Here is a 23,883-nt window from a genome sequence, read left to right on the forward strand (position 1 = left end):
CCGAATAATAGGCACGGGGCGGATTTGCAGCGGCTGTGCATCGCGTCGTATATGCGCCTGTTCTGCGGAGGGATTTTCCACAGCGGCTGGGATTTCTGTGCTTTCAAATCAGAGCTTTAGACACGACACGACACGACGAACCAAACGGAGCTGCCTCCTCCTCCTCCTCCGCCGCCGCCGCCGCTGCTGCTGCTGCTGCTGTTAGCTGATGGACACACGCTGGAGAGCCCGTGAGCCCGGATCTCGTCGACTGCCACTGTGACACCGGTGCGTTTCCGAAGACAGCTGGAGACAGCGCTGTGTGTTTTTCCAGTGTTGTTCCTGTTTTCTATGGCGATCCGCTAGAGAACAGCAGCAGAAGAAGGAGATCAGCACCTGACATTGCAGAAGCATATGCCACATGCAGCTCTACCAGATGACAGACAGAAAGTGCTCGTTTTCGGAACATCTGGTTCAGACTAGCAGCTCTCTGCGTTTGCACGTTTTCCAGCGCCCTTTTTTGTGATGGGAGCGCAACATGTATTTCCTGTGTGCGTTTTTATCCCTCCCTTCCTCCATCTCTCTCTCCCTTTTCACTGAGGACTGCTGCGTAATGAACGGATAAGGGCAAGAAGATGAACGCCAACAAGTGAGATCTGGTCTCAGTGGTACACTGAATGGGGGATACTGAAGTATAGGCTACAGCATCAGGCCTGCAAAGCCATTTTGATAAGGCCACAGTAGCTATCTGCGCACTGGAGCGAGTGCAACCCTTGCCTTTCAGGCATTTCCCTCGTGACTGCCCTCCTCATTCCCTGCCATTCTGTCAGCCACCTGTGTGTGTTTGTGTGTGTGTGTGTGTGTGTCCCTGTGTGTGATTTTATTTGCACGTCAAATCACATCCCCAAACGAAAATCTTGTTTCCACAATCTGTCCTCATCCTGTCTTCATTGTCCATGTGAGAGGAGGTCACCATGGAAACCTGGAGTGGCCGGTGGTGGCCACCTCGACTGCATCTTGGCCAGGAGGCACGCAGAGTGAAACGTATGTAAAAAGAAGAGAAGGACAGCCATGCTTCTCGGGAGTCTTGGTTTGGCCGACCTTTCATTTCTCCTTCCACCCATGTGTTTGCTGCGGCCAAGCTCTGCCATGGCCTTGCCGAGCACGTTTCTGACAGCTGATGTACGGAACAGGGTGTTCGCTTGAGTCCAGAACATGCAGACACCTTTTTTTTCTACTAATAACAACCCTACTGCCAAAGTGTTAAGACTTCATGGTCTCTGTTCATAAACTGGTTTAATGTCGCAAACTGCGAGGCATGACAATCAGGAGGCCGCGCTGAATCCACTCGGCCTATGCACCCCTCAGGTTAGAAGCTTGTTTGACGCAGGAAATAAGAGGGTATCAGACAAGCAAGCACAATGTACTTTTAAAGTTCCACCTACTTAAATGGTTGCAGGGACGGCCCAAAATATTTCGTTCTGTATTTTCCGTGAATAATTTGCCCTAGAAATGCCTAGGAACCGGGCCTTCTCTGAGCCAGAGTACTCTGCTGAGTACTCAGCGGACTGCTCTGTCACGCTGCCGTCTGACCCCGGCCAGGCCGTGGGACGCACCCACGAGGTGACGGTGCGCAGCTCAGGCTGCTGCCTGTGCCTGCCCCGCTTCATGCTCCTCACCTTTGCGCCGGACTCCCTGGAGAACCTCTACCAGACCTATTTCCGTCGGCAGCGGCACGAAACCTTGCTGGTGCTGGTGGTGTTTGCGGCCCTCTTCGACTGCTATGTCATCGTAATGTGCACTGTGGTCTACACCAGTGACAAGCTGGCGTCCGTGGCTGTGGCGTCCGTGGGCCTGGCCGCAGATGTCTTGCTCTACCTACTATGCCGCTATGGCCTACTGCCAGAGCGCATCTCCCGCAGACTGGTGCCCTACGCCCTCTGGGTGCTCATAGCCGCCCAGATCTTCTGCTACCTGGGACTGAACTTTGCTCGCTTCCACCAGGCCAGCGACACGGTCGGCTGGCAGGCCTTCTTCAGCTTCTCCTTCTTCTTGACGTTGCCGCTGAGACTGACGCCCATAGTGCTCATCACAACCGTGTCCTGTGGGGTGCACACCTTGGTATTGGGGGTCACCATAGCTCAGCAGCAGCAGGAAGACATCCAGGGAGCTGCTCTTGGAAGACAGGTTAGGGGGCTGGGGACAAAACCTTGGGGGGGAGCTGAGACTGAGTCAGTGATGGAAATGAAGCTGATGATTCTGGAAATGATTGGGTAGAGCATGACAATTCAGATCTGGTTCTAGAGGTCCAGCCCAGTTTGGTGATTGCCCAGCTCACACAAACTTATCATAGCAGTAAGTTTGTAGGAACCACCAAACTGTGCTGGGCACTGACTCTTCTAGACCAAGGTTGAATAGCCCTAGTAGAAGTAGAAGATTAGCTCTTTGAGGTTGAACATTGAGGTTCAACAGCATTATAAAAAAACAACATGCATTTTCAGGCCCTCAGTCTGTGCTGTTACCCTGCTGTTCTGCACAGTAAATCAGGACTAACTAGAAAAACCTCTGAGGTATGGCTTCTCGGTAGACTAAGAATGCTCTTCTTTGTTCAAACCTTTAGATGCTAAAGGAACATCAGGCATGAAGATATCAGGTCATAAAGACCTTTTTATCTGAAGTTTTTCTTAAGTTTGCTCAAAGGCAGTCAGCTCTTTTCATCACATACAAGCCCTCAAGGGGATTATGACCAAAGTCTGATTCAACTAGCGACAGATCTTCGGAAAATAAAAGCGTATGGTTTTTGTATTCGGGCTAAACACAAACTCTCTGGAGAGACTGTTACAAAAGATGCGATTTAAGCCACAGTGTTAGCTCTATTTTGACATTGCGTGGTATCAGTAATTTGTTATTATTATTAAGCACTATTGTTACAACCTATTCATGGTTACATTTTGGGTTCACTTACAGGGAAATTCTGGGTTTGAAAAAAATTATTAAAATTCTGCTGTTTCAGATGTAAATATTCAAGCAAAGCAATTTCTAATTGTTTAATGTGGAATCTTTCTCTGTAGAGAAACCTACTGACTCCAATTTCTTTATAGTGTTGGACACAGGAGCCATGTCACCACGTCTACAACACATTTATAGCCATTATATTTACTAGCCAAATATCTTCTTTTCTTTGGGAACAATTTTGCCTTACAACACACCCTGCATATAACTCTCCATGATGAAAATACCCCAAATCTATTCATAACTATCGTAAAACAATATCTCAGACATTAGAGAGCATATTTGTAACCACTTAGTTGATGTTGTCCAATTTCTTTGTTGCAGCTTTAAAAAAATTGAAAATTGAGACTTGGCAAGTCTTTCTACAATTGATCTTTTCACATCAAACCTCTCTGAATGAATCTTAACCATTTTATTATGCATGAGTTTTGAAAAACAGTGGAATTCCCTTATAAATATTCCTCATAATGTTTGCAGAAATTCCAAGAATAAAGTGGGTGTCTCTTACACTCTTGTTACATTTCTGATTTACTGAACTCTATACTGAAAGTAGACAATACAGCAAGTACTATATGTTACTGTAAATTACTGTAGATTCATTGAAGAAAAGTTCTCATGGGGCTCCGAGTGGCTCAGCATTTTGATGCCACTGTGGCTTGGGGGTCGCAAGTTTAAATACTGAGCCATGCCGCTTTGCAATCAAGGGCCGGAGTTCGAGAGAGCACAATTTGCTGTGGTCTCTCCAGGGATGGCCGGTATAAGCAGCTGGAGCTGGGGACCCGGCAATTTCCTCAGAGTGGTGGCTGACTCTGTATGTTTTGGAGGAGACGTGTTAAGCCCTTACCCTCATAGTGTTGGAAGCATGGCTAGTGCTAGGGGTCACATCCAAACTGGAAGAAAAGTGTAAAAAAAAGACAGAAATGCAAATCAGTTCATTTACAAATGATAAATAAAAAAGTTTAATTACATGTAAAGCACGGTGACCTTTAATTTGAAAGATGTTGACATTGATGAAATTGCTACACGTTCATGATGGAGTCATTGCTGTAGTATGAATTATATATATTTTAAAAATTAGATTAGTAAATTAGGATACAACACTATATATTCTTAAGGAGGTAGAAACTCAGAATCGTCAGGACGGTTTTGACACGCTGGTGTATATGCTGCATTGGTGTGGAGATGAGGTGGCAGGCAGGGCCAGACAGGCAGGTGGGTGTTGGGTTCCCAGGGTCCTAACTCAGCAGGGCTGTTTTTGGTACAAACCGCAGCCCCAAGAGACATGGCACAAAAAAAGAACGTACCGCAGGAGGAGAGTCAAGCAATAAGGAAGAAACCTGGGATTACATTGTTCTAATGTATTCATCAGAGAAAGGTTTAAAACAGTCAAAATGTTGAGAGATATTTTGACCTTATGGAATATGAACATTTATTCTAGAAGGGATTCCTTGTAGATTCCTCATCCTGGCATAAGAAGGCGTTGGAGTCTAGTGTAGAAACAATAATAGTATATGCAGAAATGACAAATACAAAACAGGCTTAGTCATGTTGTTGACTGCTGGTCAATTTCCCCAGAACTTTCTTTCAGCATTACAAAATATTAGAGCCACCATTTTGGTTTAACATGACTTAACAAATATTTAATCAAGCTAAAAATAATGTGATGATTATTTGAGTAGTTTACTTTTGTGTGAAAGATTTTATTACAAAAAGTAATTATGCTGATTCCTCTTTCTTAGCTGCTGGCCAACATCCTGATCTACCTGTGTGCCATCACAGTGGGGGTCATGTCATACTACATGGCGGACCGCAAACACCGCAAGGCTTTTCTGGAGGCCAGGCAATCTCTGGAGGTGAAGTTGAACTTAGAGGAACAGAGCCAGCAGCAGGTAAGCTGAGAAAATTTAGGGGGGTGGATTCCAAGTGGTTCTAAGTACCCTGATTTTGTTCTGTCTTGCCCATTGTTGGTTTTCTTTTGGAGCCTCTCTGGTGTTGATGGGTTTAACATATACTTGTATACGTTGTGCATAGAAATGGTAGTTTTTGTAGAGTCTGTGTTATAGAACAGTTTAGGTTGTTGTAGAAATTATCTGCTAATAACCTAAACTATACTGGAGATGATTTCTTCAGCAATGATGTACTGTCATTATTTCTACTTTAACCATAACTCTACTATAACACTATTTCTACAGTAACTAAATACTGTAATTATTTCTACATTTACTTAAACTGGTTCCTTTTTACAATCATTTTATAGTACAGTTTAGGTTACTGTATAAATAATTACAGTATTTAGGTACTGTAGAAATAATGTTATAGTACAGTTTAGGTTACTGTATAAATAATTACAGTATTTAGGTACTGTAGAAATAATGTTATAGTACAGTTTAGGTTACTGTATAAATAATTACAGTATTTAGGTACTGTAGAAATAATGTTTTAGTACAGTTTAGGTTACTATAGAAATGATTACAGTATTAAGGTACTGTAGAAATAATGTTATAGGACAGTTTAGGTTACTATAGAAATGATTACAGTATTTAGGTACTGTAGAAATAATGTTATAGTACAGTTTAGGTTACAGTAGAAATGATATCAGTATGTAGCTTTTGTAGAAATGGATTTAGGACATTATAGCTATAATCTAAGTCTTCACGTCTTTTGCATGGTACATTCCCCTAAGTATGTGCCAAAGCAGGCTGTTTAGCACAGGACAGATCACCCTCTGTCCCTTTCACCACTTTGTTGCACCATTAACTCACAGCATATGACTCACCGTGAGCAACAAGTTGGCCCGCTACCAGAACCTGGGGCTTCTGTTCATATCAGGTCAAGCGCAGGGAAGAAACAGCGAATATGTAAAGTTCAGGTGAAGACGAAGGAAAGAATAGGAAGTAAATCAACCCGTTTAGCTGCTGTACATAGCAGCTGTCTGAGATTAGTCGCATAACATGTTGCTCTCACTCATGGTACATTGCTCTGCTTGCGGTGTGTAGGCTGAGTGGTGTCGGTTGTCAAGAGTGTAATAACTGTGGAGTGATAGGTCATCAGAGATGCAGGAAGGGCTTGATGCACAGCTCTAATGGTCCTGAGCAAAAGGCGTGTGAGATTAGTGGTGAAACGCCTTGCGTTTGTGATATCACGCCAGAGGTACAGCATGTGTTAGCTGAACTGTGAGTCATGTGCTCCTCTGTCTGTTCTGGTGTTGTGAGCGTGTGCTCTGTGTGTGTGTGTGTACATGCACTGTATGTGTGTGCGCTGTGTTAGCACCGTCCACACGGCATGTGTGTGGCCGGTGTGTGTGTGTGTGTTTACAGAGTCAGCAGTCAGTTCCTCCCCCCTCTCCAGTCTCACAGCTGTGGCCACTGGGCATTCTTGATTGCTGCTATATATGGAGTAGACAGTTGCTGCTAGCACTAGAAGGGGGGCATAAAGGGTAGAAGGCGATAAGAATGGGATGTTGGAAGGGTGCGAGAGGTGTAAGTGTGTGCATGTGCATGTGGTGTATGTGTGAGAGAGAGAGAAAGAAAGCGAGGGAGAGAGACATAGACAGAGACAGGGAGAGAGAGAGGACTGATAACAGAAGAAACTCCCTGAATACTAATGGAGAAACAAGGGCTGCTGGGAGACAGGGCCTGCCAGCCAATCAAGGAGCATCCGGCTGCTGCAGGTTTCCATGGCGACCAGCCTCCTGAGACGATGTCAGCTGTAATCACAGTGCTGACTGTCTCCTCTTGATTTTTTCTGCCCTTTATTTCCCTTTTATGGCCACATTCATAGTTGAGTTTACAGACCCTGTTATGCAGTCCACCCCCTGCTCCTGTATTCATGTGTGCTTGTGTGTGCGGAGGTGGCCAGGGGTGTCCTGGTTGCCATTTTTATTCCTATTATGATAATTCATGTAGTTGGGGCAGCACAAGTTTCGTTTAACAGCTCTTTTCAAACTGGGTGTTGGATCTATTACTAAACAGCATGACAGAGCTAGCATCAATAAGCAATACCATAGAAGAACCACTTTAGGTTTTTTTAAGGAACCATGCCTGCAATAAAGATGTGTGATGTGTTTACATAAAGTGAAGTTCTTTAGACCTTAAAATGGTTCTGTACACTCACACCTGGTTCTTTATGGAAGCAAGCATAGCATGTATGGCATCAAGACCCATTTGAAGGACCTTCATAACTTCTTTGTTTATTCCCACTGTCAGTACTCTAGTGAAGTGTTCACAAATGTAGGGGTTGTTTTGGGGCATTCAGGCATGAACTGTCCTTAACTGTAGTCAGGACCAATCTGTGTCCAGAAAATAGATCACTCAACATGTTCAAGCACAGGGTTCAGACTTTAAGACACATAGAAGACTGTGTACACTGACAGTCAGAAAGAATGCCCTAGATGCTTAAATGTACTGATGTTTAGTAGCTGTTTTGGATATGAAAATATCTACACTATGTGGACAAAAGCCTTGGGACACCTGCTCATTCATTGTTTCTTCTGAAATCAAGGATTTAAAAAAATGTCATCCTGCTTTTGTTGGAGTAACTTTCTCTACTGTCCAGGGAAGGCTTTCTATTAGATGTTGGTGCATTGCTGTTATGCTTCAATTTCATTCAGCAACAAGAGCATTAATGAAGGATTTGGATGATCACCACCTCAACTCATCCCCAACTCCCCAACTCACCCCAAAGGATTGGATGAAGAACCATCAATCCAGATAACACAATTCTGCAGTTCCACAGCCCAGTGCCGGTGGACTAATATAATACCCCCCCTAGCTCACACCTGCCATTAGACATGGTGCCAGCAGGTTCATGTTTATCTGCTCCAGAGCCCTATTGTATTAGCGGTGCTTCTCTACTGGGACTAGATAAGCTGTGTGTGTGTGTGCATTTGCACATCTGTGACAGCAGTGAGTGCAACTTAAAGTAGCTGAATGCATTCATTAGAAGAGGTGTCCACAAACATTTGGAAATACAGTGTAGATCTGTCTTTTTTTAAAGGATAGCAAAATGTCACCAAGACAAGGCAAGATGCTTCACTTCTCGTCAAGTAATGGAGTGGGTAGTTGAGTAGTGAGAAAGCTGTGGTGATTTATCAAGGACCACACAGTCACCAGATTTAAATACCGTTGAGAACTTGTAGGACTATGTTGTCTGTTTTTGTTCTCATGTGTTGTTGTTCTGTATCATTCTTCAGTATCAAACAGATTTCTTCAGTCACTTTGCACCATTTTATCACAGTATTATTCTCCACACAGGAGCGTCTCCTGCTGTCCATTCTGCCCAAGCACATAGCAGATGAGATGCTACAGGACATGAAGAAAGAGGCCAGTCAGAAGGAGATGCAGCAATTCAACACCATGTACATGTATCGGCATGAGAATGTCAGGTAAAGGCCAAGCAGTGCAGTCAAGCAAGACATAGGCATTAAAAGTGTGATGTTCTAAAAGTTGTTCGATATTGTGATGTTATGAAAAGCAACAAATTACAGTTAAAATAGTGTAGCACATCAAATCAAATAACTTTTATTGTCACGTCACATTACACAGGTGTAAAAGTGAGTGAAAAATTTGGGTGCATCGTCCTTCACAGTAGTGCAAAAAAGAACAGAAAATTACAAATAGAAATACTAAACACATTGACTTACAATATACATATACACACATTATACATACTCTCTATTTACAATATTGCACTGGTAAAAGCAGTTAAATGTACAGGTTTGATATAATCTGAATGTTTATATTATTTACAAAAGGCACTTGATAGGTGTGAATTTAGGTGTAGTGTGGGTGGGGAAAACTTCACCTATCCAGTGCCTTTTGTAAATAATGTAAACAATTAGCACAGGCTGGATGGGAAGCAATATCAGACCCTTTTGCTGTTTAATTATACAGAAATCTAACTAACCTCCTCTTTTAAGCAAATACCAAAAGTAAGGCTGTTGCAAAAACAGTGACGAAACCCTTAACAGCATTTTGTCTAAAAGCTTTCGAAAATACATATAGCATTGCTAAACATTTGAACCCAGCAGCTGCCTTTTACAGTGTTTCTTGACAAATTGACCAAAAGAAATTTGTCAAACATACTACAAATCTAAAATTTCTTTACCCGAGTGGTTCATCAAAATAAGGTGCTGTCACTATGACCAAAGAATTGCTAGTGGTAATCCTGATCATGCTGCTAGCCATCAGCAGCCAGGGCCCGGGAGAGCACAATTGACTTTGCTCTTTCCAGTGTGGGTAGATGACACTTTCTCCCCAGTGCAGTGCTGGCTGGCACTGGTGTTCGCTGGCCGAATAAAAGACTAGTTTTGAACTGGATTATCAGTGTGTTTTGTGTAGTAGCACTAAACAATGGGCCTCATTTACCAAAGATTATTCTTAAATTTGTTCTTGAAAAAGTCCTAAGGTGTTTTTAAACCACATTAAACCAAATTGTTCATGGATAGACTCTTAATAATGATGGACCACATTATCTTATATTTCTTCATAAGAACGCTTGGTAAATAAGGCCCAGTGCGCTTATCATGAAAACTTGTACCACTGTGATGACAAAAATATTAATAATTGTCCAGACCTTCTTCACAGCTAACAGAAGAGAAGAGACTGAATCTGAAATATGTCAAATACAAAAAGATGCTTCAGTTTAACTACGTTTTGTTTTGTTTGGCTTTGTTGCAGTATTCTGTTTGCGGACATTGTGGGCTTCACACAACTGTCCTCCTCCTGTAGTGCACAGGAGCTAGTCAAGCTGCTTAATGAGCTGTTTGCCCGTTTTGACAAGCTGGCTGCCGTGAGTACACAGAATTCTACTGAAATTCACATGCTTGTAAACGCACCTGCTCATCCAGTGTTTCTTCTGATGTCAATTAAATCAATTAATAGGGATTCACCCACCCCCTCCCCCTACTTTAGTGCACTGCAGCCTCTGCTTTTTTGGGAAGGCTTACGCTGTTTTTATGCAGTCACAAGAGCATTAGTATATTATAATATTTAAGAATCTATTACTACTGAGAGGTAAATACTTCGAATTATAAACAAACAATACTATAAACTATCCCATAATATATAACCCTTAACTTAAACAGTTTTTAATATGCAAATGTCTTTTGGAAAAGTCAAGGTGCTAAAGCACACACAATGGTTTGTAGTCATTGATCCTAAGGACTCTTTTCTCTTTTCAGAAATACCACCAGCTGAGGATTAAGATCCTTGGGGACTGCTACTACTGTATCTGTGGCCTTCCAGATTACCGAGATGACCATGCAGCCTGCTCCATAATGATGGGGTTAGCAATGGTGGAAGCTATTTCGTAAGTGACACACTGGTGTATAGCAGAACACTCCCCTTTTCCAGTTTTTGTCAACATTTAAGCAGTTCAGGTTCAATGGAAAAATAATGTAAATTGTCTGAAAAAATGGGTTTATTTGCTTTTCGAGGAACACATTATGGGTATTCACACACATTTTAACCAGGAACTTCACTTGTGGTTGTGAATGTGGTTGTCTTTTGTCTTCGTCATCGGTCAACAACTTGGTTTCTGAGAGTAAACAGCTTGTGTTATACACCTTGTAGCACAGCTTAACACTGGACCAAGTCTCAGTTTCAACTGTAAAGAGAAGACTTGGAACACCAGGTTTGACGGGTGGAGTGACAGTAAAAAAGCCATTGCAAAGATAGCAAAGCAATAAAAAGGCAGGGCCATGCAACACTACAAGTGAACAACTGAAAATTTGGGTTAGTTCTAAAACTTTTGACTGGTAGAGTTTGTAAAGAGTGGGTTGTCAGAGCTATCTAGAAAAATAAACATAAGATTAGTACCATTACATTTCAGGATGAGGTGAGGTTTACTTTAGAACCTCAGGTTATATCTGCTGACATGATGTCCGTGTGCGTCTGAATTTTAGCTATGTTCGAGAGAAGACGCAGACAGATGTTGACATGCGTGTTGGGGTGCATTCCGGGACAGTTCTTGGTGGCGTGCTGGGACAGAAACGCTGGCAGTATGATGTATGGTCCACAGATGTGACAGTGGCTAACAAAATGGAGGCAGGGGGGATACCTGGGTAAGTTCTCATTCGTAGTTCTGGTAGTTACTAGCACTTGTGAATGTGCTACTTCCTAAACTATATCTATCACTATAACTATATGGACAAAAGTATTGGGACACCTTATTCCTTACTTCTTATATCATTATTGTTTTTTTCTAAAAACAAAATAATAACAAACAATAATTGTTAGAGTAACTGTCTCTAATGTGAGGTAGGGATGTTGGATGTTCACTACCCCACCTTATCCACTTATCCACCTTATCCTCATCCCAAAAGTATTGGATGGAGCGCCGTCATTCCAGAGAACACTAGGGGGGCTTAAAGCATGGCTTTTTTGTTATGGTGCCAATAGGTTCATGTTTATCTGCTCCAGAGAGACCTGTTCTATTGGCAATATCTTTCTATAGGGCCTAGACAAACTATGTGTGTGCATTTCCACATCTGTGTCAGCAGTGTGTGCAATTTCAAGTAACTGAGAAGAGGCATCCACAAACATTTGAACATATAGTGTACATGCGTTTTAACATGCAGATAACAGTATGTGATATGCTCTGTGCTGGCAGGCGAGTGCACATCTCTCAGAACACACTAGAATGTCTTCATGGTGAATTTGATGTGGAGCCAGGGAATGGTGGCGACCGCTGTGAGTACCTGAAGGAAAGAGGCATCGAGACATACTTGGTTGTCGTTCCCAAGGGCCCCATAAGCAAGAATGGCATAAATGGAGTTGTGAGTGTTACTTTCTACTGCAGTTTCTTTAATTCTGCTCCATGAAGAGGTCAGAGGACTGTAGCTCTGCATTCACTCACTTTTCCTTTTCCTTTCTCTTTCATTCCCTATTTCCCTACATTGCTTTTCATTCAGAAGCTGTCAGTGACTTCCTCTAATGGGAACTCTCCACTGTTGATCAACACTACAGAGTGCAATGGCAGTGTGCACACAGCCTGCACCACGCCAGAGGAGCCAGAGGAGCTGGACGCAAGGGTATTCACACACACCTTCACCAGGAGCTTCACTTAGCTCTATTCACTATGTGCAGTCCACACAGCACTGCTGAAGTGTGACAGCAAAAGTGCAACCTTGTCAGGTCTTTGTTTGCTAGTGTGATTTGCTAGAACTTTATAGTGTGCTTATATTCTTTTCCAAAGTTGGCATCTAGTGTCAGTGTGTTTCAGTGTCAGTTTCTTTTGCAAGAAAAACAGGAGAAATCATTTTTATGTACCTTTCCATTTCTCCTTATTTCTTAAGATGAAACTGCCTGTTTTTAATGTGCCTTTAAATCTTATTTCTTAGAAGTCTTAGAAGTCTTATGGGTTCTCAGTGCCCCGCTGTCTTTTTACTGTGGCAGTAAATTTGCACGGGACCTCAGTAACCCCCAATCAAAACCAACATGTTAATGAACTCATACATATTCATGACCAACCTTCTGCCTGTTAGTGTCTCAAGTTAGTGTCTTCTGAAAAATGCAAGGCAAGGTTCCACACACCTCATTGTCCTTATTCAATCTACCATGAGTTTCATGAGATTTTAACCCCTTAAACAGTCTATGACTCGCCAAACGGGCAGAAAGTGCTATTACAAACTTCTTTTACTAAAGAATAGTTAGAAATGTAGTTACTGAATAATACACCTTACTAATATAATACGTCTTTCTGCAATAAGGGGTTAAAAAGATGTCGTTTCAAATACAAAAGTGAGGACAGTAAGAGATAAAGAATAAAGAGAGAAACAAGCTGAAACAAGCGTATCAGTCACTCTTTCTACACGCAGCAGCAAGAGGGAGAGACATGAGAGAGAAACAGGAGGAGGAAAGGGGTTGGAGAACAAGCAAGACTACAGTTAGCATATTAATACTCCTAAACTACTACAGTTCCCACAGTACCGTACAAATCCAACAGCTTACATCTTAAGCTGTTTCCTGGTGGCACATGTGCATGTGACATTGCCATATTAACCCTAATAGCGTGTACCATGTACATTCTCCAACAACTGTACGCACTGAACAGTGACCAGTGTACCATACCAGGTTTGGTATGAATACACGGACTGTTACACCCCTAGTGTACCTGCAGCAAGATTTGCTTGCTTGCTTGTGAAACCAATAAACACTATAGGAGAAATATATTTAAACACAAATTCACATATTGCATGGTGGTGTGGTTTATGAATGGAGGAAATGGGCAACAGTGGCACTTTTAGATTACCTGAAGATTAACTGAAATGCTAAACAGTATGTCTTACAACTTTGGCTATATTATAAAGGTACATTAAAAACATTGGATTTTTCGAGACATAGATCAAATTGAAATTGAAAGGCCTGACCAATGTGTGACGCATACCACTTCACAGATGAAGTCGTATGACACGAATTGAGATGTGTTTGCTCATGCTACGAAAACAGATGGTTTAACAGGCTGGATAATTAGTGTCCCCTCCTCTATGTATGTGTGTGTGTTTGTATGTGTGTGCTCAGGTGGTGAACCCCTCATTCCCAAACCCTAGACGGCGTCTGCGTTTGCGAGACCTGGCCGAGAGGGTAATTGATGCTCAGGAAAATGAGCAGGAGCTAAATAAACTCCTAAATGAGGCACTGTTGGAGAGAGAGACAGTGCAGGCGTAAGTGCAGTGATAACTGTGTATGTTTGTTTGTGTGTGTGTGTTGTGTGTGTCAGTGAATTTTTGACTGGATTTCAGTGACTTTCTTCCAACACTTTGGTTGTGTGTGTGTGTGTGTATGAATGTGTGTTTCAGCCTAAAGGGAAAGTACACAAATCGTCTATCCCTACGCTTTGTGGAGCCTGACCTGGAGACGCGCTTCTCTGTGGAGAAGGAGAAGCAGAGTGGGGCTGCTTTCAGCTGCTCCTGTGTGGTGCTGCTCTTCACTGCAGTCATTGAGGCTCTTATAGACCCTCTGTGAGTACCCCCCATACACACATTTTAACATGTACACTTTACTCTCCTCTATGCATAAATTGCATGATTCCATAATTGAGGTAAATTGCCTCTCCTTTGATCACTGCAATTTGTGCTACTTGTGTTACATGAATAATAAGGAAATTGCAGATATTGATGGTGGATTCTTGGTCAGTAATGGAGTTCTTTGGATCATGTTCCAAAGTGAACAGTCAGGTAGTTCTTGATTAGATATACAATAATGGATCTAAATGGATAGAATATATAATACAATGATAATACATGTTTGCGTATTACAGTATCTACTGCATCTATTTACAACCCTGCTTCTGGTGAGCTACCCTCCCGCAGTATTTTGGGTCCAACACTAATCCACCTAACTTGATCCAACTAATTACTGTCTCTAGGAGTTCTTCATTAGTTGGATGCTCTTTGTCAGATATGGGTTTTGGAGTGGGAAATGGGTACATGCTTAAAACAAATGGTATAAACAAAGGGTTCTTTGAGTGATGCCATAGGAGGTATAAAAAAAGTTGAGGTTCTTTACATTTTCTTTACAGTCATCTCTTTTACAAAATAATTTTTTATGGAAACAAAAATGGCTCTTATAGCATCACTCAAAGAACCCTTTAAATCACCTTTTTTTTTAAGAGTGTACAGTAGGAAGCTCACCAGGAGGAGACCACTTGTGTACTGTATCACTGGACTGAAGTGTGTGAAATGAATGCAGTTGGGCAGGCACAAGTATTTGTTTATGATATTATAATCAGTCTAGGTAACCCTGCTCACCCCTCCTGATCCAAACTTTATCCTTATTCTCCTTTTTGGTGATTCGGGGACAGTTAAATACTTCTAGAGTCGTTATGGACTAATGGCTAAAGAATGATAGAAGGACATAAACGTTTCTACATTGCCAGAGGTTACAATATCTACAGCATATGGTTTACTGTAACACTGGGTTAAGGTGTGTGAAATTAATGCAGTTGGGCAGGCACACGTGTTTGTTTATGATATTACAGTGAGTCCATGTAACCCTGCAGACCACCCCTCCCCCTCAACCTTGTGTTTCTTCCTCTTTTGGCTTGTTAGCTCTGTGTCGCTGTCCGTTTTATTTCTTTTCACTGTCTGCCCTTCCTGACAGGTTGATAGCTAACTACGTGACTCTTGCTGTGGGGGAAGTCTTGCTGCTCATTCTCACCATCTGCTCCCTAGCGGCCATTTTCCCACGGGTGAGCGACCCTTCTAGCAGCTCCCTGATCTGAGCACATACAGGACACACAGGAACTCATGGGATCTGGAGAACATTGTGAAGCATGAAGCCGCCTGTCTGTCATTTTTGTGGTGCCACTATAGTGTGCACTGAGCTATGTTTTTATCAATGCATCCATTTGTGCGATCCATTTATTATTTCCATTTGTGATGCACATGAGTCAAGTACTGTACTTACGTAACATTAATGCCATTTCCATCTTAGAAAACAGTCCTTGTCCTAATGCAGCAGGTTTTTTTGAACATGCACCAGAGGATTTGATCCAACCCTGCTAGTTAGGTCATTGCACATTGTCAATTGACTAATACAGTTATATAGTAATATTGACTGGTAGTGTCACAAAGTTTCCCTGAAGGTATCGCAGGCTCTAATGGAAACAGTGGATGGGAGGGTGCAGGCATGGAAAAAGGCATGTTAGAGATAGAATCATTACAAATGAAACGGCATACACAGCGACAGGTTGAATGGTTTCTATAGGCTGATTTATATTTCTGAGTAGTTGCACATCTGCTTATCTACATCATGACGCAGAGAAGCAGGTCATGGGTTCACAGAGGCTCCCAAAGGCTGTAATGCACACCTCCAAAATCTCAACAATCTGTGCGTCAAGTGAATTCTGATTGGCTCAAACTATACACAAGCCAAAGCTAACACGGAAGGAAAATGGACCAGTTAGAGGATTGAGTGGCTGAAGATATACAGCTTTATAAACAGTTATATGACCCTGTCCTCAAAGTGATATAAAAACACCGAGGTGTGTATGGCCTGTAGTGTACACGTACCTACATACACTGTTCCCTCGTATATGTCCACAGATATGTAGACATACATTTATGGAGAAGTATAAATCAAGGTTAGGCCCTCTGTAGGCTGTGCAGTCTTGCCCTTAAATATACACACACTGATTTTAAAACATCTTACATGCTGACATGTCTTTTGCTAAAAGGCTAAAGGATGCGTTTGAGGTAGGGTTGACAAATATAGCAGAAATATAAAATATTTGAATATCAATAAATAGATAGACTGGCAGACATTTCTTTATTGTCACTGCACAGGGTACAATGAAATTAATTAGCAGTCCTGATGGTGTTTACACTTAACAGACACCAATACATATAGAAGAGATTAAACTAAGAGTGCAGAAATAGAATCCAATATGATTAAATATATAATAGTATGTAAAACATGTACAGCAGCTGAGAAAAATATGAAAACTACAATGCAGTCATTTTATTCAGCGTTTCAGACATTGCGCTATAATTAAGATGCTGTAGTTCAGTGTTTATTAAGTATCAACAATAATGACACACTGCTCTGGAAACCATATTGTAAAGAAATTCATTTTTGCACATTCAAAAATGCATTGGCGCATAGCATAATGTTCTGTCTACATTTACCTATCAGCATAGTACTACTCTTTCTACATTATGCATCATTCATCACTGTTTTTAAAACTGAAAGTTTTTTTTGTATTATTTATTTGGTTGTAGGTATTCCCCAAGCGACTGGTGTCTTTCTCCACATGGATTGATCACACACGTTGGGCACGCAACACTTGGGCCATGGCTGCCATTGTCATCCTCACCCTGGCAGACATAATAGATATGGTGAGACACTGAGTAGACATTTATTTCCCTTTTAACTGACACTGTTGGAGTTTTAGAAAGGGCATATTATGATTCTTTCCCAATGTGGAAAGTACACTATTTTATTAGTTTATTAATTGAGAAATATACAAAACAGTAAGGACAGATGTTACTAAATAAGAATAAACAGTAAGAACAGATGTAAGTGGATAATAACAGACAGTAAGCACAGATATTACTGGATAATAACAGATAGTAAGAACAGATGTAACTAAATAGCAATAAACAACAGGAATAGATGTAACTGGATAAGATTAACTAAGATTAAAGCCATGCATAGTCGATTTAAGACTAGCATACTTAACTGGAAAAATGTAGAGGAAGCCTTTAAAAGTACCTTATTAAAATTAAACAACTATAGATAGTAAACAGCTGTTGATGGGTATGTGTTGTGGATCGGATTTCTAGAAGACAAAAAGGATGATTTAAAATGAGCCAAGACTAAAATAGCTCACACTCGAACAGTGTGATGGGAAGTTGTTAGCTGTGTGTTTCTTGAGCATGATAGTGATTGAGCATGATAGCCTGCTTTTACTGGCTCCTTTTTTAAAATAGCTCATTTTTAAGTTTACTAGTTTTTAAAGAAAAAAATATTTAATAAGTATTTCTATCAGTATCAGCTAATGCTCAAGGTTTAGTACACCGTTGAAGTGTAAAAAAAGCCTTCATATGAAAGTTATACAGAAGAAAACATTAGAAATCAAGTTATCTTTTAAGAATTAAAGCAATGAAACATTGCAAAATAGTAATTAAAAATTTTAATTGTATAATAGAGTAGTTTATTACCTTAATTATGAGGCCACTATACCTATGTAGACTCAAAACCATGAGATAGCAAAATAAGCCATTAACCATTTTGATGTCCTCTCACTTATGTTATAGCTAAGCTGTCGGCCACCGCAGCCCCCTACTACAAACACAGTCACAGAAGGTTCTCCAGCCCCAGTTGGACTGAGGGGCTGCCTGGAGAACCCTAAATACTACAGCTATGTTGCCGTACTAGCGCTGATCGCCACTACAATGCTGGTGCAGGTCAGCCACATGGTTAAGCTCACTCTCATGCTGCTGATCACAGTGGCCACAGGTGTGGTCAACATCTACAGCTGGAGGGACATCTTTGACCAGTATGATCTGGTGCGCTATGAGGAGTACAGGTAGGTGGTGATCAGGGGCATGGTTGCTGTGTTACATACCTACTGTATTGCATCTCCCACTAATTTCAGTACCTTAATATGTTTCTGTACAGAGTGTACCTCGTGCCCTCTAAATACACAATGACAGTGATGATCTTCATCATGATGGTCAGCTTCTACTACTTTGCCCGGCATGTACGTGACTGCCCTTATTCTTTTGCCATACTTTCTTCATCTCTGTCTTTTGGCCTGTCCTTCATTTAAAGAAATAAAGATACCAAAAGTGTGTTTGTAGAGATGCTGTAGAAGAACAGGTCACAGGTGAAGAACCTGTAGTTAAAAAACCTCCATACAAGGTTGTACACTAGAGCCATGGCTTTAACCCAGGAATTACATAGAAGACCCTCCTCTATCTTCCAGGTGGAGAAACTGGCCCGCACATTGTTCCTGTGGAAAATTGAGGTACATGAGCAGAAGGAGAAAGTATATGAAATGAGGCGCTGGAATGAGGCTCTGGTCACCAACATGCTTCCGGAGCACGTCGCTCGCCACTTCCTGGGCTCCAAAAAGAGGGATGAGGTCTGAAAATCCTTCCATTCAGCTTCAGGATATAAGTAGCTTAGTTATTAAAAAAAAACAAAACTAAGTTTGTTTATATGTTACATTTTACAATTAACAGGAGCTGTACAGCCAGTCCTATGATGAGATTGGGGTTATGTTTGCCTCTATCCCTAATTTCTCTGACTTCTACACGGAGGAGAGCATCAACAACGGGGGTATTGAGTGCCTGAGGTTCCTGAATGAAATCATCTCTGACTTTGATAGTGTATGTAATATGCTCATTATTTTTCTTCAAATTGCGCTTATATGTTGTTTTTTAGACAAGGGATGAAGTGTTCTTGAATTTTATGTAGAGATTTTATGTAAGATCTTACTCTGTGTACTCTGCGACACGTTTTTGATCTATTTAGAAAACACAAATGGTTTATATGACACTTTTGACATTGCACATTTGGACATTCCGTGTCAAATTATATGATCAGTTGAATTTTCTAAGTGAAAATTAACACACATCCTCTACAGGACATAAACATAAATATGGCATCTTATTCACATTTTAGAGCACAATTTGATAGCTAAGTTTTGCATATAAAACAAAAACATAACATAAGCGTAACATATAAAATGTTTCGTAATATGGCACATTTTTCTCTCAATATGTTAAATATTTATCCATTAAGCTGTGCAGAAGTGTGTTCTTTGGAAAGGATTTGCTTATTATTATTAACTTATTTTCACTTATTTGCCTTATTTTGCCACAGGAATTCATAATTAGATTCAGTACAGTACTGTGTTCTCCTAAATCAGATGTTTCGGTACAGAAGGAAATAGTCTGAAAATCTGCTTTACTGTATGTTAATATATTTGAATTTTCATTTTTAATATAATTCTACAATATAAAAATGTATGCTTTATAATAATGGGCTAGTCATGAGCTAATATGTTAGCCCTGAGTGTATATGTGCTTGGAAAGAGCATACTCTTCTTACCTGCTCTTGAAGTTTTGGTTTGTTTTTCGAAGGAAAGATGGTCCTAATTGTTGGCTTGTTGGTTTAATTTTATCTCAATAGTATAAGTATTAAAATGAAAGCTTTATTTGCTTTAGATTATTGAATACATTATTTGGTTATAATACAATATATTGTATTGTTGTATCTCTAAAAAATAGCGATGCAGTCGACTAAAATAATTAGAATTATTTTTTTAAATATTTATATTTTTTCCTATTTAATCTCTCATTAAGCTTCTGGATGAACCTCAGTTTCGCTGCATTACGAAGATTAAGACAATTGGCAGCACTTATATGGCAGCATCGGGGGTCACTCCTGACAACAACACTAATGGATATGCTTGCATGAAGGTAATGGAGTCGGAATAAAGTTATTGAATCAGCATGCAGTTGTGATGGGTGCTGATGTCCAGTGATACACCTGAGGATTTTTTCCCACTCAACAGAAGGAGGAGTTGTCTGATAGGGAGCGCTGGCAGCATTTGGCTGATCTGGCAGATTTTGCTCTGTCCATGAAGGTTACTCTCATGAACATCAATTACCAGTCATTTAACAACTTCATGCTTCGTATTGGTAAGTAGAGAGTGTGCTGGTGTGCAGGAGATTGGATTTGCTCCATGTGGGCTATACACTGCTAATATTTCTGCACATCCTTTTTCCACAGGGCTGAACAAGGGGGGTGTTTTGGCTGGAGTCATAGGAGCTCGGAAGCCTCATTTTGACATTTGGGGAAACACTGTTAATGTGGCCAGTCGCATGGAGTCTACAGGGGTGATGGGGAACATCCAGGTGATGAGCGTTTTACATATATTATTGCACTGTTGGTTAACTAAAGTAAGTCGAAAATGGATTAAAAAACAGAAAGTATTCAGACGCCCAGTCCCAAAGTTCTTGCTTTGTTTGTACTTCTGCATTGGATTCTGGAGAGTGCGTCCTATTTCTCAGTAGCGCAAGAGCACAGTGCCCAAGACCAGCCCAAACACACACTTTCTTCTGCCTTTTTTTTCTTTCATTTTGACAAAAAACAAATCTATCTGCTGCTTGCACTGTATATTTTGATGAAAATAGCCTTTTGGAAAAATATATCTGTAGGTTTTCCACAATCACCCACAGACTGCACAAATATTGTGGGCTGTGATTGGTGAATTTGCACATCAGTCAAACAACGTCCTCGCTACGAGGTAGGCAGGTCTTCGTTAAGCAGTGTAAAGCACCAGGCACTTTGACAATAGGGGGAAATCTGGCTTGCAAGACTAACATCATGAGAATGTTTACAACTACCTGTATGATAAATATGAGTACCTAAACACTTTTGCTTTATTTGGAAATACTGAAGAAAAACTCTGAAAACTGAAGTGCGGCCTTTGGGTCAAGCCGAGTATATTGCCATTATGTTCTTGTCAGTAACACATAGTCTGTTGCCCCCAGGTGGTGGAGGATTGCTATAACATCCTGAAGGACTACGGCTTCCGTTTTGTCAGGAGGGGACCGATCTTTGTGAAGGGGAAAGGGGAGCTCCTCACTTATTTTCTGAAAGGACGGGAAAAACAGGGTTCCTTCATCAATGGCTCCTCTGTCACACTGCCTCATCAGGTGGTGGACAGCTCTTGACCGACACATGTACAGCCCACGCTTGCACATGAAGGTCATTCAAAATTAATGATTCTCCTTACGCACCAGACACACACAAAATAAAACTTCTTAAAGTAAATCTATGTGTTGGAGCTTGAGAGAGAGAGAGAAGGGGACCTCGGAAATGGAATGAAACAGGAGATTCCCTCTGGATACACTGGAGAAATACAGGGTCATGCTGTACTTAGACCTTTTCAGCGAATGATTGCCTAAATGAACGAATGGTTGAATGAATGTCCTTTCAAAAAGATTTGATCTGCTGAAGCAGTAACCATTGTTTAAAGTACTCTTGTGATCATGCCACACAAACACGTAGAGTACACACAGTGGATAGTCGTTCATTACAACACGATTGTATATTACACACTTTGATGCTTTTAAATCTGAGACTTAAACTGCTCCTCTATTGGTTGTTGTTGAAAATTATATTGTAAATCTAAAGTTTATTTAATTGGTTTTGTTTTTGTTTTGTTTTGTTTTTTATCTGAGGAGTATGGTCTAAAGTGTGTGGAGGTAAGCACACCGACTGCCTCTGCCTCTAATGTGTGTGTGCAGATGTGTGCATGTACACGTGTGTGTCCTCACCTGCTGTTCCCAAAATGTACGTATCTACCCCCCTTTTATTTGTGGACTTTACAGCCATTTCCAGCCAATTTACATTTTTCTACCCAGATAAAAGTGTTTTTAGTGTGCCACACAACAAGTGCCACAACATCACTACGTGTCCTGTATGTATGCTACTCTGGGGTGTTTGACGTGTCACTGTGAGCAGGTTAAATGCAATGTGTGTATGTACAGTATGCATGCACTATATGAAAGTGCAACAGGCGTTAAGACTTTTGGGCAGTATTGGAGGAATGGGTGTTTCTTAGCTCAGACTATATTCCCATCAAAGTCTTTCCTAAAAGATTAGATGAATGTGCAATAGTTTATTCTTTTACGATCCTCTGTTCTCCAATACCCTTTGCAAAAAACAAAACACACACACAAAAAAACATTCTTCTCCCTGTAAGTCATATTTTTATATTATGATTGTATATGTTTTATTCTAGTTAAAGAGTATTGTGCAGTGTGAGCAGATATAGGACTGGAGTAGGTGCCTGACCACACTGCTCATGGGTTCCTCTGTTAATTCATTGCAGATGCCAGGGATATTGTATGAGAAACCACAGACAGCATTGCAATTGTTTCTGCATCCCCATGTGTTGTAACAGAATGAAGGAATAGTGCAGAGATTGATCTTTCTGGCCTGATGCAGGATTTTTCTGAAACTTCATTTGTATTTTTGAAATATCCTTAGACATGGGAATAAAATGGCACTTTGAATGAGCCGTGTCTCCTATTTGTAACCTTTTTTATGACATACAGAACTGTCCTGTCACAGTCCTTTGATGATGGATCAAAAGGAAAGAAGCCGCTTACAGACTGTCTATAGACTGATTTCACAGACATGAATCAAAATCGTGTTTTCACGTGTTTTCGTGTAAAATACAACCTCACTGCATATTTACTAATGGAAAAAAATACAATTTAGTAAAAATGTAAACATCTAATATAGGCAAATGTCCCATTGCCACAACTGGTCATTGTAAGAGGATATATATATATATATATATATATATATATATATATATATATATATATTGCAATTGTTATATATATATATATATATATATATATATATATATATATATATATATATATATATATATATATATTGGTGACATAGACTTCCGTTAGCTCCATTATCCTTATAGCTCCAGTCCAAAACTAAAGAAGCTATCCTTGGACACCAAACATGTAGGCTAATTGACATCTTGTGACTTGAAAAAGAGGATATTTAGTGTAGAATTTATTTTTTGGCAAACAGTGCTTTAAGATAGCTAAATGATTTAATGAAAAGGTACTTCTCTTAGTATAAATGTTAAATCAGTCGTAACGCCATTATCGCAGACTTCCTGAGACCTGAGGCTGGTTAAGCACCTTTACTTAGTCACCTCCAGTGTTTCCCCACCAACAGGTATTAATAACAAAATTTTGTGACAACCTGGAATAAACTTCCCTACTTGGATTATGAGAACATAAACATGCCTTTGCTTTTACTGAAATACACTGGAAAGTTTTGATTGTATTGATAAACTTTGTTCCAACGTGTATGGTAATAACCAAGCTAATGCCGCGTTCAAGTCGTCAAGTTGTCAAAAGCGAAATCCTATTGGAACAGCTAAAATCATCCAAATTATTTCAACAAAGTAAAGATTTCATTCGTATTTGCCTAATCGCGTCGCACTACAAAGACAGCTCAACTCTATCGGGTTGTAGTTTACGTTACTTTATCAGTAATCAAAATGCTAACTTCTCACTTTATAGCACTCACTGTATGTGTGTATGTGTGTGTGTGTGTGGGGGGGGGTCCACAAACAGAGGAAGAGACCGTATTCAGTGTACGGGTAAAGTGTCCTGGATTAATCTGTTTTCAAATCTACTTCTATCCAAAACCTGTCAAGACAAGAAACAATAGATGTAGACTGTATTCCCGATGGCAGTGTAGACCAAAATAAAGAGTTCAGGTCTGAAACTGTGGCGCGCTTGAAGGTAGCGTTTAAAGCTCAAGGTTGTTCAGGGCTTCCCGGTGACGTCACTGCGCACAGACGTCCGTCATGGTGCTGCAGCTGTTTCGC

The 23,883-nt window shown here is 40.7% G+C and overlaps 1 protein-coding gene across 2 annotated transcripts in view; it reads left to right on the forward strand.

The window, feature by feature from the left end:
- adcy3a (adenylate cyclase 3a) overlaps positions 1 to 22,531 on the forward strand; it is a 22,749-nt gene extending 218 nt beyond the window's left edge. The window contains exons 1-20 of one of the 2 annotated variants that reach the window (XM_072679837.1): positions 1 to 2,166; positions 4,731 to 4,880; positions 8,244 to 8,374; positions 9,669 to 9,780; positions 10,172 to 10,299; positions 10,895 to 11,053; positions 11,602 to 11,767; positions 11,903 to 12,022; positions 13,512 to 13,654; positions 13,790 to 13,951; positions 15,093 to 15,180; positions 16,712 to 16,828; positions 17,750 to 18,021; positions 18,114 to 18,195; positions 18,421 to 18,579; positions 18,680 to 18,826; positions 19,805 to 19,921; positions 20,017 to 20,143; positions 20,235 to 20,359; positions 20,999 to 22,531. The exon at positions 1 to 2,166 is cut by the window's left edge and continues 218 nt beyond it. In XM_072679837.1, the coding sequence (XP_072535938.1) occupies positions 1,492 to 2,166; positions 4,731 to 4,880; positions 8,244 to 8,374; positions 9,669 to 9,780; positions 10,172 to 10,299; positions 10,895 to 11,053; positions 11,602 to 11,767; positions 11,903 to 12,022; positions 13,512 to 13,654; positions 13,790 to 13,951; positions 15,093 to 15,180; positions 16,712 to 16,828; positions 17,750 to 18,021; positions 18,114 to 18,195; positions 18,421 to 18,579; positions 18,680 to 18,826; positions 19,805 to 19,921; positions 20,017 to 20,143; positions 20,235 to 20,359; positions 20,999 to 21,181 (3,363 nt within the window). In that variant the 5' untranslated portion in view covers positions 1 to 1,491 and the 3' untranslated portion in view covers positions 21,182 to 22,531. The remainder of the gene's footprint in view (positions 2,167 to 4,730; positions 4,881 to 8,243; positions 8,375 to 9,668; positions 9,781 to 10,171; positions 10,300 to 10,894; positions 11,054 to 11,601; positions 11,768 to 11,902; positions 12,023 to 13,511; positions 13,655 to 13,789; positions 13,952 to 15,092; positions 15,181 to 16,711; positions 16,829 to 17,749; positions 18,022 to 18,113; positions 18,196 to 18,420; positions 18,580 to 18,679; positions 18,827 to 19,804; positions 19,922 to 20,016; positions 20,144 to 20,234; positions 20,360 to 20,998) is intronic. The other variant, XM_072679838.1, reaches the window with a different exon arrangement.
- The last annotated feature ends 1,352 nt before the right edge of the window (positions 22,532 to 23,883 follow it).

The sequence above is a fragment of the Salminus brasiliensis genome, chromosome 5 (assembly GCF_030463535.1).
Source record: "Salminus brasiliensis chromosome 5, fSalBra1.hap2, whole genome shotgun sequence".
NCBI lineage: Eukaryota > Metazoa > Chordata > Actinopteri > Characiformes > Bryconidae > Salminus > Salminus brasiliensis.